This window comes from Dermochelys coriacea, chromosome 4, assembly GCF_009764565.3.
Source record: "Dermochelys coriacea isolate rDerCor1 chromosome 4, rDerCor1.pri.v4, whole genome shotgun sequence".
Classification (NCBI taxonomy): Eukaryota; Metazoa; Chordata; order Testudines; family Dermochelyidae; genus Dermochelys; species Dermochelys coriacea.
This window is the reverse complement of record NC_050071.1, coordinates 10,487,219-10,505,050: the sequence shown is the minus strand read 5'-3', so window position 1 is coordinate 10,505,050 and position 17,832 is coordinate 10,487,219. Positions and strand designations below refer to the sequence as shown.

The 17,832-nt window shown below is 43.1% G+C and overlaps 1 protein-coding gene across 7 annotated transcripts in view; it reads right to left on the bottom strand.

Annotated features, from left to right (window-relative positions):
- Window positions 1-17,832, bottom strand: part of WRN (WRN RecQ like helicase) — a 116,157-nt gene that overhangs the window by 77,161 nt on the left and 21,164 nt on the right. For 4 of the 7 annotated variants that reach the window (XM_038399879.2, XM_043513045.1, XM_038399884.2 and 1 more), the window contains exons 3-5: window positions 9,299-9,414; window positions 8,210-8,355; window positions 4,567-4,715 (exon numbers count right to left, since the gene is read on the bottom strand). The exons of 1 other annotated variant lie outside the window; for it this stretch is intronic. In XM_038399879.2, the coding sequence (XP_038255807.1) occupies window positions 4,567-4,715; window positions 8,210-8,355; window positions 9,299-9,414 (411 nt within the window). Of the gene's footprint in view, window positions 1-4,566; window positions 4,716-8,209; window positions 8,356-9,298; window positions 9,441-17,832 lie in introns of all 7 variants that reach the window. 2 more of the 7 variants (XM_038399882.2, XM_043513046.1) reach the window with 2 other exon arrangements.

Below are 17,832 nucleotides of genomic sequence, written 5' to 3'. Positions count from 1 at the left end.
GGGCACCAGGGTCTGGAAGGGTGCTGGGGCCTGAGGCAGGCGAGATACCAGCCAGCAGAGGGTGCTCTGGAGCTGGAGTTGAGCTAATTCCCAGGATGACCAGCAGGAGGTGCCACAACAGCGAGTCTTCGCGTCGCTACAGTGGTGCACAGGATCTAGTCCAAGAGGTAAATATAGCTGAATTGCTCCATAATAGCAACTATAATGTAATTAAATTTAACATCATTGTTGTGGAGAAAATACCAAAGAAACCCACCACAAGTAGCACTTAACTTCAAAAAAAGGGAACTAAAAAAAGACAAGGAAGCTAGTTATATTGAAATTAAAAGGAACAGCCACAGGTTCATTGATATGCCTGCAAGCTGCATGGAAACTTTTTTAAAAAAAAAATATCAGAGGCTCCAACTATGTGTGTACCCCCAAATAAAAAAAAAATAAAAAAAAACTTGCAAACAGAAAAACTAACTGCAAAAAACATTAAGTATATCAGAAGCAGAAAGCCTGCCAAACAACTAGTGGGACCATTGGTTGGATCAAGGTGCTGAAGGAGCACTCGGTGAAGGCAAGGCCATTGTGGAGAAGCTAAACGAATACTTTCCCTCAGTATTCACTGAAGAGGATGAAGGGGAGAGATTCCCACACTGGAGCCAGTCTTTTTAGGGGACAAATCTGAGGAACTGCCCCTTATTGAAGAGTCAGTAGAGGAGGTTTTGGAACAAACTGATAAATTAAACAGTAATAAGTCACCTGAACCAGACCCCAATCCCTGTGGGACCCCACTTGGTAAACCCTTCCAGCTTGACTGTGAACTATCAATAACTACTCTCTCTGGGAACCATTTCACAACCAGTTATGCACCCACCTTATGTTCTTAACTGGTTCTCCTTTATCCACTACTTCACGGATATATTCAAAGAATTCAACATATTAGTCAAATATGATTTTCCTTTGCAGAAACCATGCTAATTAGACTATCCTATTGTGATACTCTAGGTGACTTCTTATTCCATTAAGTATTGTTTCAAACAATTTGTCAGGTAATTAAGTCTTTCTGTGATCTACAATTCCCCATATTACTCCTACGCCATGTCTACACTACCTCTTACTTCAGTATAACTCTCATTCCTCAGGAGTGAGAATAACGGCTTGGTTAACCTTGCAAGTTAGAGCACATTAAATCAGTCCCGGGCACCCTAACTCCTGAGGTGTCCACACTGGCAAGGCACTTAGAGAGCCTGGACTCTGCAGCTGGAGCACTCCTGATAGTCCACCTCCATAAGAAGCGCAGTGCTTGCTGCAGCCGGGCTGGAGCACCACGGTGTCAGTGTGGACAAAGTGTTTGGCCTCCGGAAACATCCCATAATCCCCTGAAGTCAAGTGGCCTCTCTGGTCATTGTTTTGAACTCTGCTGCAGGCATGCAGCTATCCCCTTTCAAAGCTCCATTTCTGACAGCTAGCATGCTTATCTGCTCCGGGACACAAAGCAAACCATTACTGTGGAATGCTCCTGCTGCAGAGGCAGGCTGTAGTGGGATGGCTACCCCACTCCAGCAGAACAGAGGGTTAAAAACAGCCCTGGAGAGGGCTGTGGCTGGGGAAAAAGAGTGAAAGCAGCTGAGGGAGTAGCTGACCACAGGTGTGGCCAGCCCAATCAGGCCAGGGCTGGCCCTATAAAGGGGCTGTGAACCAGGAGCTGAGAGGAAGGGCTAGCTGCCTGAGAGAAGGTACCTGAAGTGGAACCGTGCTGGGGAAAGGCAAAGGGAGTTGGGGAGCTCCAGCCTGGTAAACCCCCAGGCTGCAGGCCTTGTTAAGGGGCTCAAAAGGTACTGAGGCTGCAGAGGGACAGCCCGAGGATAGGCAAAGGCAGCAGATCCTAACCCCTTGCCAATGAGGAGTGGCCATGACAGACTGCAGTCAGCTCCAGTGAGCAGAGGCTAGACGAGGACTGGCAGTAGCCACTGAGGCAAGGTGGGTTTAGAGGGCTGGGGGTTCCCCTCGGAGGGGAGACTCAGAGTGTGGGGATACTGCTGGGGCAGAACCCTGAGGTAAAGGGCACCGGGGTATGGAGGGACACAGAGCCAGTGGCAGGTGAGACACCAGCCTGCAGAGGGTGCTCTGGAGCTGGAAAGAGCTAATTCCCATGACTACCAGCAGGACGTGCCGCTCCTGTGAGTCTCATCTCGCTGCACGGGCACTTATTTGTGTGTGTGCGCACAAGTGAGAGAGAGAGTGGGGGGGGGGGGGGACAGGGCTGTCAGGTTTCCCCCACCGCTGTCTGAATTTACAAGACAGCACACTGACACACTGCCCCCCAAAACAGTCTCTCCCCCCACATACACACAACACACTCCCTGTCACACTTGCCACCCCCTCATTTGAAAAGCAGCTGGCAATCTAGTAGGATGCCCATGGAACAATGGGATTGGGAAACCTGCATCATGTGATGCCCCATTAGGCATTGCAAACCCTTTCCAAAGCATGCGGCAGGTACTTACACACTGGGATAGCTACCACAATGCACTGCTCTCTGGGGTGTTGCAAGAGATGCTAATGTGGACACGCTCCATAGTCACAAGGAGCAGAGTGTGAACACACAGCAGCACTTTCTCGGCTGCGGTCTCCAAGGACTGGTTTAACTCCCAGCACTGTACGTCTGCAAGTGTAGCCATAGCCTACGCCATTCCCCCGAGCAACGCAAGTTACACCGACTAAGCGCCGCTGTGTATAGCACTATTTTTGGCCGGACAGCTTCTCCCGCCAACATAGCTACCACCTCTTGCGCAGATTGATTTATTATACCAACAGGAGAGCTCTCACCCGATGGCATAGAGCATCTTCCGCAGACATGCTACAGCTGCGCCAATGTAGTGCTTCTGGTGTAGACCAGCTCCTACAGTCTTATAGCTATAGGTACAACATTTGCTATTCTCCAGTCCTCTGGAAGAGTAAATGTAGAGAACAGACCCTTTGAAGAGCTCCATCAGATTCACCAATATTTTTTTTTGTCTCTAAGATTTGTGTAGTCAGTTTAAGACTAACCCTTTACACAAATTCAAAGATTTCTTTGAGATGAGCACAAAGTATTTCAAACACACATGCAAATTAGGAGGAAATTAAAAGTTCTTCACAGGAAAGAAGGGATAATTTAATCCAATATGTTGTAAACATAATATGGTGATGTTTCAATCTAAGTTTACATTCACTTTAACAATTTTTAGGGATTTTTTTTATTTTGTATAATAAAGTTTTACTCAAAGACAACCTCAGTTACGTTCAGTGACTTAGCAGAGAGCAGCTCTGCCTGGTGCCCCAGAGAAAAGCAATCCACTATGACTCTGAGGCGGCTGAGTCAGGAAAAGGATAACGATCTAAGCAATGGGACAAATGCAAGGCAACTGTGGGGAACCCTCCCAGGGCAGATGAAATTCGGTATTGATAAGGAATAATCTGAATTCCTCATAACCCTTAACTGAATTCTAAATAATTAACTGCATCAACTCTGGAGAACAACCTGGGCATCATTGCTGTTGCACATAGCCCTGTTTACAGTCAGGAAAAATAAACAGGTGTTAGGGTTCAAAGGAACAGCATGGAGAATACTATGGAAAAATATTCTCTTTACATGAATCAATCATTTGTCCTCACCTGAAATGAGGTAATAGGGGCATGGAAAAAAATCTCATCTATTAATTGATATTGAAAAGATTGGAAATCTTTATACCTTAGAGAAGGGACATGATACAAGTTTACAAAATAACGAATATCATAGGGACTGTGGCTCAAACTTCTCTTCACCCTCTCTCATAATGCAAGGACAAGGAAATTGAAAGGAACTGAAATTGAAAGATGGCAAAGTCAAAACCAATAAACGGAGATATTTTTTCACACAATGAGTAATTGGACTATTGTATTCTCTACCACAAGAGATCACTGAGACAAAGAGCTTAGTGGGATACGCAAAAGGATGAAACATTTATATGGATAACAAGAATAGCTAGTTATAGCAGTAAATATTTAACAAACATGAGTTTTGGAAGGTCATGCTTCACGGCATAAGCCAGACCATAACTACTGGGATAGAAGGAATTTTTCCCTGGGGCAGGTTATCCCATAACTGCCAACTGCAGAGTTTCTTGCACCTTCTTCTGAAGCATCTAGTACTGGCCATTGTTAGATACAGGACACTGGACTAGATGGACCTTGGGTCTGATCCAGTCTGACAATTCCTGTTAGTAAACATAACAGGAAATAAAATTCAATTGATTTAAAAAAAAAATGGTATTCCTAAGGGAACAAAATGGCCAAAAACAGAGCTGAGGGGAAAAAAGATCTGTGAGAAAATCAAATACACTGCAATGAAAATAAAGGCATTTAATACTGTAGCTCTTACTTGAGTTCCTTCCAAATTCAAATACTTTAAGAAGTGTCACCTGGTAATATTTATCTCTGGTAACAGATCTACAGCATATGAGTGGGGCCACATTTGGACTTCTATGAAAACAAAAGTCTCCCTTTATTTAGAATAATGAAGACCCCTCCCCCTGCCCCATGAAACTGAATTTTTACTTTTTCATTGGCGACATCAGCCAGTTCTACAAAACTCTTCAGCTTGATTTCAAAGTCACTCATCAGCTTCCACTGATCTCCTTCAATTCCTACTCCAACTTTTTTAACATCTTCATCTTCAAGCAATCTTTTGAGTCCCTTGGGAAAACCTAAAACAGATTAGATCCAAATATAATCAACTATATGGCAAAAGCTGCCAGGTTTTAATTTCATATGGAAATAGGTGGAATCCTATCAAGGATAAATTTGGGTAATCTACTTTTTTTTAATTGTAATAGCCAAATGCTCATTACCTCTGTATCTATAAAGCAGCCAGCTTAGCCATCAAACAAGTGCATGTGATCTCTAGTATGGCACTTTAATGCCAACGCAGGCCAGTCCGCTTATATTTTGTGCTAGCTGGAACTCCAACTAGTTATAGTATAATTTCATCTGGAGGCAAGCAACACTGAAATTATGCAAAAGTTTTTTTTTTCCCCTTATGGAAACAACAGATCATAAAAAGACTTCTAATCTGGTATTTACTTCTAAATGTCTCATTCATCAGCATGAATGGCAATCAGCAAAAACAGGAAACTGCTTTTCGAAAATTTCTGATCCATAGAGCTGAATGATCACAGATTGAATGTGTTTCTATATTTTTCACATATTTACTTCCAAATTATTACACTGTATGCAGTTTTATGTTAACTTAAAACACAGGCAACGAGACACACAGGGACCTATTAGGAGAATAAATTTTGGTACACTACTAATATAAGAGTACTGTTCAAATTACTTGGGGGGGGGGGGAAAACACAGGAAAGGTTTCAGAGTAGCAGCTGTGTTAGTCTGTATTCGCAAAAAGAAAAGGAGTACTCGTGGCACCTTGGAGACTAACAAATTTATTTGAGCATAAGCTTTCGTGAGCTGTGAGTCTCTAAGGTGCCACAAGTACTCCTTTACAGTTAGGAAAGTAGATTTCCCTGGAAACTCAGGAATGGCATACTAAAAGCAAGTTAACCAAAAAACAAACCAAGCAGGAGTGTTGCTGCCATCAGAGTACTCTGAGAAAGATGTGATATTTGGGAGAAATCTGATACCAGGAGTAGGTCCTGCAGTGGCTGGCCAGTGGGGACAGCAAACTAAACAAATGGGGCAGGATTTTTAGAAGTACTGTACACCAACAGCTCCCAGTGACTCCAAGCAGGAGAAGAAATGTGATGCATTTTTCACTGACAATCTAAATATAAATGAGTTGTGAGCAATTAAATTCCTTCCTACAGCATTTGCCCAGACACAAGAATGTGTCTCTCTCAGGCAAGGTCCTTTGCTATAAGTGCCAGTAACTACTACTGAAGGCAATGGGACTTGTGGTTGCACAGTGCCTCCTCCCAAGATACAATTCATTATGTGCAAAGACCACTCCAAATATAGACATATCATCCTTTGGAAGGAGAGACCATCACCCACCCACAAAATTACACCCAGAAAGAGCTTTTGCATTGTACTGCCAAGCCCAAGATGTACACTGGGTTAGGACCAGACGAGCGTGGGCGATAGGCCAAAAAAGCAAGCCTGGAGTAAACAGAGAATTTAGATAAACTCTGAAATGCCAAAAATGTGCAACTCAGATTCTCATATTTAATTTTGAAATTATTCAGCATCACAGAGCATTCTTTCACTTTTGACAGAGAGTAACACGTGTAAGAGAAAAACAGTAATATCTATATTCCTCAGTATGGTTTCAACATGAGCCAGTTCTATCAGAGTTCTCACACAGCATATACAGTTCATACTTTGGTGCTCGGAAATCCTGAATTTCCATCAAGTGGATCTCGTGACAATATTAGGTCATAGAATATTTTTGACGATTATAGGGACTGATAGGTAACAAAGGGCACAGACTAAAACATTCAAGCTTGGTTTACTACAGTTCAGCACCTGAATCAGGCTTTAGGTATTTAAACAGAAGTGGCCTATTCTCCACCAGATTTGTGGGTGCTTTGTATTCTGGACATCTTACTTAGGAGCCTAATTATGATTTAAGGCCTGACTTCAGGAACCCACATTGGACTATTCTGGCCATAATCTTTAAAGCCCTAAACCACTTTTAAATCTGCACCCAAATATGTTCACACCTAGAAACTTGCTCACTTTCTATTTTCCAAACTTGAGCTTTGCACTAACTTCATAAGTAGTTGCAGACTCAACATTTCACCGTGTGTGTCTGGCCTACATTTTATGATACAATCTTGGTACTTGTATGGTCCCCATTCTGAACAGACTCCAAAGTTTATGTTGGATTATTGTTCATGGACCAGGGTTTATATTTAGGACTCTATACTCCCCTCAATTCACAGGGCATCTCCTACTGATACTAATGGAAAGTTGGCATAAAAATCCAGGATGTAACATACATACCCTTCAACTAGTAACTCAACTTTTATTTATTTGCATCCTACGTTCAATATCACATTTATCATCACTCAGTGGGAAAATCTCTACCTTTAGGATCGCCAGCATGTCTGCCCTTGTTTCTCTTCTTCCTCTATCCTCCTTTCATCATTTCTCTCCCTCTTTCATGTCTTTGTACCTTTCTTCCATCTGAATTTCTTACCCTTCAACATTTCCCCACCACATTTGCTAAAATAAGCCATTAAATACAGACTTTTAAAGTGTCATCATTAAACATTTGAGTGAACACCCCAATGAGATTAATGACCTCTTTCACACAGCTTCAGAACATCTGCTGATACATGACAATAACATTGCATCAGTTTACTCTGTTCATTTAGTTGGTTTCATTCACAACCACACAAGTGCAGGTTCTATCGACACTACACCCCAGGCTTGCCACAGATACATCAAGCAAGCTAAAACTAGTCTGCACAGCAGATACTTGATACCTCCCCATAGGAATACAGGATAACACACAGATTTTAAGAACCAATAGCATTCTGACCACTCATAAGGTTTTTAGCCAGTCGAGCCAAGGTAATAAGGGTCATTATCAGCAAAATGTAGGCCTACCATTTCATTTCTGTGGAGGGGGGGAGAAAACAAACAAATTATATTGGGCAAATGGTATGAATGTTTAATATTTTTTTTTTTTTTAGTAAAGATAGTTTTCCTGAATTCAAACCCTTCCTCAGGAGCACAAGGAAGTGACTGTGTAAATAATCTGACAGTCGTCTTCAAAGAGAAATGAAAACAGAGTAAATGAGAAGGAAACTTTCCTTCCTCCTTGTTTGGAAACAATGGGAGATGCTGGATACTGAGCACTTCAGAAAATCTGGCCACTTCATTTAGGTGCCCACATGGGACGTACTGGATACTAAACTCCTTTGAAAAAAATCTCTCTCAAAATTGATTCAGCTTTAATTTACAATGCTAATAACACAAAGATTTTTTAATTAAATTAATTATATATTAACAGTGGCACTTTCATGATATAAACTACCTATATGGACTGACAGAGACTAATGTACCTACACAGAATTGCATAGTTGGATATGTGCACTATAGTGGGGGTGGGTTTTCTCTATCAACGGAAACAGGAAATACTGTCTGCTTCTGGAGGCAAAAGCACAGAACAAGTAACCTGAAACAGAGAGGCAATTCATGTCCATGTGAACCAGAGCACAGAAAGAATGATACTGACCTGACATTGAAGAAATGTGAAACAAGTAGCATTTTTTCTCAGATACACATATTTGGATTAGGGCGACTTTCCCTATTTTCCCTTTAGTATATGATGGCGGCCACTCAATGTCAAATCCTATCACATCTCCACCAGACAGGTTTCTTCTGAAGAGAAAATAGATTGATTAATTCCCACTTAGTTATTCTGCTACACATATCTATAACATATGACAACAGGATAGCTTACTTTAAAATGAATGACTGAACGACTCCCTGTTCAGGGGCTGTTAGCAGACTTGTAGTCAAACAGCATCCACGCTAAGGGTGAAATTTACCCTACTACAAAGGGCCCACCTGAAACTTTCCAAACAACGTATACCCTTACCTACAGGTCCTATACAGTACAGACAACCATTTGTTGGCCTGCTGGGCTGTAATTAAATTCACCCCAAGGGAGAGAGAAACAGAAACAGGCCACTCCTTCCTTATATATATTTTTAGAAGTTCTTGTTCATAACTATTTTTCTCAATTTATTGACAATTTTATGTTAAGTTTCTCCCCCAAAATATTATATGCACTATATACTATATATCTTTAGGCCCCAATCTTGCAGAGATTCAAACACATACTTTACACACTGTAGTCCTATTGAAATTATTGAAATCCATGGAGTCAGTCACAATATGAAAAGTTACACACTTGTAGAGTCTGACAGGATTTGCACTTTAAAGACTGCTGCCTCCAAACATGAAGTCTCACAAAAAGGGTACAAATGCAGAACTACATCCAGTCAGCTAAAGTTAAAAAAGTTTATTTCTAAATTTCCACTCACTGCAGACATCATTCAGCAGCATTTATGGATAATTTTTAGACTTAAGAAACTGTAACTTCACTTGGTGATTGTAAACAACATGTAAAACCAGACAGAATTCTGCTACTTATACTAAAAAGACCAGACCTCGATTATCAGCAGACATTTTCTATGGCTGAGTAGCTGACCCAATCTGTGTATGAAAATTGCACAACAGGTATAGATGTGCACGTGAAAAACACAAACCCTTCTGAGGTAGAGATAGAGACACACCAAGAAAACATGCAAGCTTTTACCTGATATCTTCTGACAGAAAGGAACAGTCGCTGGCATCGTAGCTGTAAACAATAGAGCCATGGAACTCTAAGAAAGGCAGGTCATTTTCCAGAACACTTCTCTGACCATGAGACTTCTGTTTAACAGCATTTAGAAGAGGATCTGTTATAGGGCATATTTAGCCACATTGCAAATACATTCATTAATACTACAATTGTTGCACAACAACTGTCTTAAAGCCATAGTCTTGGCTACCAAAACAATTTTGGGATTGGTTTGTTACTGTAAAACTATTTAGCAGAACAGTTACAAACTTTAAAATAGAGAGCTCATAGCACCACCCTTTATTAAAGACCCTGTCTTCAGTTGCTTACAAATTTGCCAAACTTTAATCATTTGGGCTGAAATTTTCCATGCCAGATGTCAAACTTTTATTGACCTGTTTTTGTAAAACTTCAGCCAAAACAGTTCATCATTTCTGAGAACAAGGCTAGGGGAAAGTACGTTTTGTCCAGATTAAAAATTTCCGGCAACCTTTTCTTCAAAATGCTTTAGCATCTCCATGCTGTGGAGCAGGAACCTGAAATATGTCAGGAGATAGCTTTTGAGTCAGGGATGTGCCTTTTAGCATCCCTGTAAAAAGGAGCCCAATTTTGGCCAAGTTGTAAACCAATAACAAATTGCACATGTTCAGCTGAGACTTGTTAGGGCTTAGCAGATAAAGTCTCCAAGGATTCTGACTTCAGTGAGCTGTATACACATTCACAAGTGGAGCAAATTAATGTCACAAAGGCAACCTAAATTCTGGCATTTCCTAGCTTTTGGAATGTTTGACTTTGCAACCTTAATGTTATTTTAACATCGTTTTTGTGGTGCAATACATCGAAATATGAAATTTGTAGAGTTCATTAAAATGAACAGAAAATTTCCTGTCAATTATTTCCTTTCTGCAAGCAGCATGTTCCACAATTCTGGATGTCTGGGAAGTAGCAAGCAGTGATCAGATGTAAGGAGGGGTATAAAATAAGAGTTTGGTAGAAAAGAAGTACCCCCCTTTTGAGTGAGCACACCCAAAAGCCCTATATTATTTCTGGACCATCACCCACAGCACCTTTCTGCCAAAGGAGGCCTCTGCAGAAGAAAGTCCATTTTATAGTGTTTAATGAAGGTGCTAGCTGCAGACCAACTATCCACTTTGCAAATTCCAAAGGGGACGCATTTTCTCATTGCGCCTATAAGGTTGCTACAGATCTCGTGGAAGTGATCTCTTTTGAGCTAGGAACCTCCAATGATTTGTAGGCTTTCCACCAAATGCATCCGATGAAGTGAGCTGTAGCTCACGAAAGCTTACGCTCAAATAAATTAGTTAGTCTCTAAGGTGCCACAAGTACTCCTTTTCTTTTTACAATATATAGTCTAATCCACCTAGCAATTGAGGACTTGGAAGCTCTAAGTCCCTGCGATTTTGAGTGGAAGGACAAGAATAGAGAGCCCAATCTTCCTAAGGATTGTGTACATTTGAGAGAGAGATGTCAGAAGAGCCTTAAAAATCTCGGGTATGCGATGTCTTCTCTGTTTGCTGCTGTGGTATTGGATAGAACAAAGGAAGCACAACCTCTTGAGAACCATAGAAGTAGGAATTTACCTTAGGAAAAATAGATTCTGGTGTCCTGAACCCCACCTTGACCTCATGGAACATGCAGTAAAGTCTCCTGCATAGATAAGACTGCCAGCTCTGACACTTGCCTGGTGGATGCAACAGCTACTAAATCACATCTTAATGGACAAATAAGAACACTGAAATCAACGATTCGAGCGAATGGCTTGTCAGGGTCCTCAAAACTAGCAGGAAATCCCATTTTGGGAAGAGTGGCCTGGCTGAAGGACTGGCTAACCAGGACTGCTCCAAGGAATCTGGCTACCTGTGGATTGTCAGCCATGAGGAAACCTAAGCATATTGTGAATAGCATGCTACAAAGAGTGGACACCCACGTGCAACTGTACTGGGTTGAAGGCCTCTGTCTGTGCCTTTTTGGAAGAAGTCCAGAATGGTTGGAATTCCAGGGTTTCTGGGATTTGCACTGAATTGGCGAATGCAAGCTGCCTCCTCAACATTTCTCACCCCTGGCCCCGACTCCACTGTTTTCCCTGGAAGAATCTTTGTCCCTTTGCTGGTACGTCTGCAAAGATGAGGAGCGAAAAGAGTGCCTCTGTCTGAAGGCTAGTCCATAGACTCTCCTGAGGGCATTTTGTGGGGAAGGGAGAGAGTGTGTGGATTTTGCCACATTGTCAGCCACCAAAGTATCCAACTTTTTCTCCAAAAAGGAGGTAAACTGTAAACTTGGCCAAGCATAGCACTTGCTCAGAGTGAGTTTCCACCTTCCAGGGTCAGAGCCATAGGTGGTATCTGGCTATTCAGCTAGAAGCCATGGCTTGGACTGACAGCCTGATCGCATCTACTGATGCATCAGCTACAAATGCTGATGTTAAGGAGATACTCTTTAAAATCAGCAAAGAGTCCTATAGCACCTTACAGACTAACAAACGTATTGGAGCATAAACTTTCGTGGGTGAATATCCACTTTGTCAGATGCATGTAGTGGAAATTTCCAGATGCACGTATAAATATGTAAGCAAGAATCGGGCTAGTGATAACGAAGTTAGTTCAATGAGGGAGGATGAGGCCCTCTTCTAAGGAGGCTCTTTAAAATGGAACCAAAGTCATGGTGATCTCTGGGCTTAAGGCCTTTAAGATCTTCCGTCCAGGAAAGAGATGCTCCAGCCAAAGAGGAAGCTGCCAAGGACGCTCGGAGGACGGCAGAGGAGACTTCAAAGTCCTTTTGGAGCGTGGATTCCATCTTTCAATCTATGGGATCCTTCGGGGAGAACTCCCCTCCTGAGGGAATAACCATATCCCTGGCGAGGGATGCTACTGCAGCGTCCACCTCTGATGTTTCAGCAATAGAGGTCTTTGGCTCTTGAATGTTACAGACCCTGAGTTTGGGGGCTCTTGTGAATGTGCTTGCCCTTATCAGACTTGTTCCATTCATCCCTAATCACTTCCTCAAAGGAGGAGTGAAGGGGGACCTAACAGAGTTGGAGACAGAAGGCTGGGTGCAGTCTGGGCACAACTCCCCATCTGCTGAGCCTGGAAAGGCTGCATCACCTATAGAGCACTGCTTGGGTTTGACCCAGTGCTTTCCTGGCTGCTCTGCCATGCCTCTACAGGGGGAGAAGAGCAGGCAGGGAGACGCTGCAGTGGAGACTGAAGGAGGGTTAAACCTAAGGGATAACCAACCCAGGAAGGAAGAGGAACACTGAAGAGGGAGAACACTACTCCCCATTTCACAAAAACTGAGCAAAACAAATGAAAACAGAAGAGTAAGGGTGGGAGAAACAAACTGCCACCATTTGCTGTTGCAAAGGCAGAGCCTGGTGGCAGGCGGAAGCAGAGGGGGCATGGCTAGAGCATGCAGCACCAAAAGGCTGATCTACCCCCATGAAGCTGCAGAGAGGAGCGTAGTCAAAACACCCAGGAGCATGTGAAACATTGGGCTACAGAAGAGTAATTTTTAAATTATTAGTCAGGTGCCCTGAAGATTAAAACTACTATATAAATATTAAGTGTAATATCAATTGTACTTGATATTTCATCTAATCTTTACTTGGTTAAAATTTTTATTTTGTTCCTTCTTATAAAACAACCGATTATGTCTAAGAAATGGCTCAGGCCTTGTCTTTGCTACACATTAACAGCACTAGGATGGGACTAAAAAGTAGAGTAATCAAACAATGCGGGCTGTGACTATGCGGTCAGCATAGATCAGAGTTTATCCTTAAACACCTGACACAATGCTGAACACAGCTGATCCTTGACAGCATCACATTCGCTAATTCTACTCTGTACAGAACATACAATTTTGTAACGAAGACAAGACATCAGTTATTTGGTAGGCAACATAACACACTACAGTAAGAAATACTCAGCTTTGGAAACAACCTTGAGTCACACCCACAGTAGAAAAATAATCCATAGCACCTTCAAGGCAACACAATCTGGCCATGTTGCATATCATGGACATAGTAGCATCTCCATAGTTAGGGCTACATTCTAAAGTGGAAATAAAAATGTTCTCTGCAAATGTAGGTAGTAGCCTTTTGGTGTGAAATTTCAGTTTTTATATCCTTTGAATTTTCTTTTCAGTTTTGGTTAAGGTTTCTTTTTTGGGGGGGAGGGAGGGAAGGTTTGTTGTTGTTTTTTTTTTTAAAATAGAAAGGATTTATAATTTGGGTCTGGCTGAAATTTTTCCATGGCAGTGCATCCATCTCTCGGTTGAGAGGTATATCCTGATAAGATCAGCTGCAACCTTTTGGGGGGGGGGGGGGGATTGGAACTGCATTTCAGATCTTTGTTGATAGTTATTAATCATAAGCAAAAATATTTGTACATAACTATGTGCCACTTATATTCAGCTGCTGTGTTGTAACGTGCAACTTCTGCTCACAACAGAGAAATACTGTATGGGTTTTTGTTTGTTTGCTTTTTGTGTACATCTCCTGGGATACAAGGATTCATGTGCAGCAGAAACTGCTGATGCACATAGTCTTCTCTGTAAGCAGCTGCAGGTATTACTCCTGGGGGAATTCTGCCTCACTGCACATTTATTTGCTTCCCTGCAGAAAAATGACTTTCTGATGGAGAAGCAAAGGGCAGTCATGCAACCCCCCCTACTGAACCCACAGTGTGTTTCGTGGACCCAGGGCAGCCAGCAGAGAGGTAAATCACTGTGGGGCAGGAGGCAGGACTGGAGAAGACCCGGCTGGTGGCTCCTACCCTGCGCCAACTCAGCTGCTAGTCCCGGCTGGACTGAGGAGGACAGGACTGCCTCTTCCCCTGCACAGCATCTGGGGCCGGATCAGACCCACCCTCAGATTTCTCCCCCGGTTGCAGGAACCTCTGCAAATTCCCCACCCCCAGCCGCCCACTTCCTGAACCCATCGCTCCTCAGCTGCAGCGGGAGGGATCCCTGTATGGGGAGCTGCTCCCCCATCCGCCCAAGTCCCATGCATCCAGACCCCCTCATACCCAGACCCTCCTGCTGAACCTTGCCCCCACACTCAGAACCCCCAATGAGCCCCACACCTCCTGCCCCAGGACCACCCCAACGAGCCTCCCACACCCAGATCCCCACCTCAACCAGCTGCACCTGGATTCCCACCTCATTGCCCCAGCATCTGGACCTCCCCTGAGTCCCTCACACCCATACCCCCTAATGAGCTTTATCCCTCCCCACACACCACCGACCTCTCCCCTGCCGAGTCCCAACCACCTTCACCTGGACCTCCCTGCAAAGTCCCATTACCGTTGCACCCAGAACTCCCACTGAGCTGCTGCACACAGATTGTCCCACACAGAACCCTCTCAACCCACACCTGGATCCCACCCACACTAAGCCCCTTCATACTTGGATCCTGCCTTGCTGAACCTGCCTGCCCACACCTGGTGCACCTGGCACAGAGGGGCAGGGCCCTGCAGTGTTTCTGGGGCAAGTCCGATCCTTGCACTATGTCAGGGTTAGGTGCAGCCTCACCGCTGAGTCCGTGTCCCGGTGGGTGTTGCACAGTCATCTCCCACCTCTGTGCAGCCAGTGGCCTGTGCTCCCCACTGCCATGCTGGAGCCTCCGCATTTGACAAATAAAATTTGCAGAATTTTAAAATATTGTGCACAGAATTTTTTGGTACAGAATGCCCTCAGGAGTAATGTACACACTCCTTCTCCACAGATCCCATTGTAATCATTCCCTCTCGGCACCCTTTCAACCCATTGAGCCTTCATGTATCCCCAAACCCCCTCTTAATAAAATACTCTTAATAAAATACTCCATAGGAAGACTATGCAGGGAACAGGGTGTTTAACTTAGAAGTGGCGAGTAAAAGAAAGGTTAGAAGACGCAAAACTAGATGGATGGATGTCATACAAAAGGATCAGATCAGCTATGGAGTTTCCAAGGAACTGCTTTAAGACAGACTGGAATGGAGAAGGACTCAGAGAGCCAACCCCATGCAGAGGGGACTAAGGCATGATGAAGTCACGTGCTTAACTTTGACCATGAGTAGTCCCACTGAACATTCCCTAGGCATTGCACCTTGATGTGGTGGGAGAACGTGTGTTTTTCAATGAACACAAGAGCTATGCTCACCAAAGGCTCTTACATAAATTAAGTCGTCATGGGATAAGAGGGAAGATCCTTTCATGAACTGAGAACTGGTTAAAAGACAGGGAACAAAGGGTAGGAATAAATGGTAAATTTTCAGAATGGAGAGGGGTAACTAGTGGTGTTCCCCAAGGGTCAGTCCTAGGACCAATCCTATTCAACTTATTCATAAATGATCTGGAGAAAGGGGTAAACAGTGAGGTGGCAAAATTTGCAGATGATACTAAACTGCTCAAAATAGTTAAGACCAAAGCAGACTGTGAAGAACTTCAAAAAGATCTCACAAAACTAAGTGATTGGGCAACAAAATGGCAAATGAAATTTAATGTGGATAAATGTAAAGTAATGCACATTGGAAAAAATAACCCCAACTATACATACAATATGATGGGGGCTAATTTAGCCACAACTAATCAGGAGAAAGATCGTGGAGTCATCGTGGATAGTTCTCTGAAGACGTCCATGCAGTGTGCAGCAGCAGTCAAAAAAGCAAACAGGAGGTTAGGAGTCATTAAAAAAGGGATAGAGAATAAGATGGAGAATATCTTATTGCCCTTATATAAATTCAATACGCCCACATCTTGAATACTGCTTACAGATGTCGTCCCCTCATCTCAAAAAAGATATCCTGGCATTTGAAAAGGTTCAGAAAAGAGCAACTAAAATGATTAGGGGTTTGGAACAGGTCCCATATGAGGAGAGATTAAAGAGGCTAGGATTTTTCAATTCGGAAAAGAGGAGACTAAGTGGGGATATGATAGAGGTATATAAAATCATGAGTGGTGTGGAGAAAGTGAATAAGGAAAAGTTATTTACTTGTTCCCATAATATAAGAACTAGGGGCCACTAAAATAAATTAATGGGCAGCAGATTTAAAACAAATAAAAGGAAGTTCTTCTTTACACAGTGCACAGTCAACCTGTGGAACTCCTTGTCTGAGGAGGTTGTGAAGGCTAGGACTATAACAGGGTTTAAAAGAGAACTGGATAAAGTCCATTAATGGCTATTAGCCAGGATGAGTAAGGAATGGTGTCCCTAGCCTCTGTTTGTCAGAGGATGGCAGGAGAGAGATCACTTGATCATTACCTGTTAGGTTCACTCCCTCTGGGGCACCTGGCATGGGTCACTGTTGGCAGACAGGATACTGGGCTGGATGGACCTTTGGTCTGACCTAATATAGCCATGCTTATGTTCTTATGCTAGTGGGAGTTTTAACTCCTGGGACTGGAACCCAAGCAAGACAGGTCAAAGGGTAGGGGCCCAGACAGAAAGCACTACACTAAGTTGGGCATTGAGCAACGGTCAATAACCTAGCCTTGTAAAAAGGTTATGATACAGAAATACAACTAGATAGCCATTCTGTTAAACAGCAGGATAGACAAGGATGTCAGAGCCTCCTTTGTGCCCTAAATGACAACTGATGGCACAGGAAGGATTCAGATTCAGATGTAAATGGGACTATTCAGGTGAGTAAAGTTACAAACCTGCTTATGTGTTTGTAGGATCAGGGTCTCAATTTTCAATGTTTTGTATTATGCCTACAGTAGTTTTGTAAAATGCAAATAAAATGCCCAAGTAGTGCAATTAAAGAAAACCCAGCATTTATAATGCAGTTCATTAAAAAGCTTAATCTAAAGTCACAATAGCACAGACACTGGCAAACCAAACTGCACCAAAAAAAAAAAAAATAATAATAATTCTTCAGGCAGCGCATCTGTTCCAGCATACCTGGAGCAGCTTCAGAGACAGGGGAGGGGGGCTGGGTGTGCGTGCCTGCCTGCATGATCACCATCGGGAGAGGGGGTGGGAGGAGCTGGGCGTACGTGCATGCCAACAAGCGAGAGAGAGAGAGATTCTGTCCCTCTCTCTTTTGACTGCAGCTCCCTGGCATGTAGGTGTAGGGCTTTTTATTATGCACGAGGCAGGCTAGAGACACAAATGAAGCAGCCTGCCTGAGTTAATTGAATTCATTCTCTGAGGCACACAAGTAGCACCCTGACTGTGTAGTAAAATTGTTAAAGTTGTTGTTGATGGTTAATTGAGCTCATTCTCTGAGGCAGAAATGTAGCAGCATGCTTATTGTTTCTATTGTCAGTTAACTGCTCCCATTCTCAGTCAATTCCCCCAGGAGCATTAAAACCCGTGAAAGTTTTAAGGTCCCCTACATTGCCAGAAAAGGAGTACTTGTGGCACCTTAGAGACTAACAAATTTATTAGAGCATAAGCTTTCGTGAGCTACATCCGATGAAGTGAGCTGTAGCTCACGAAAGTTTATGCTCCAATAAATTTGTTAGTCTCTAAGGTGCCACAAGTACTGCTTTTCTTTTTGCGAATACAG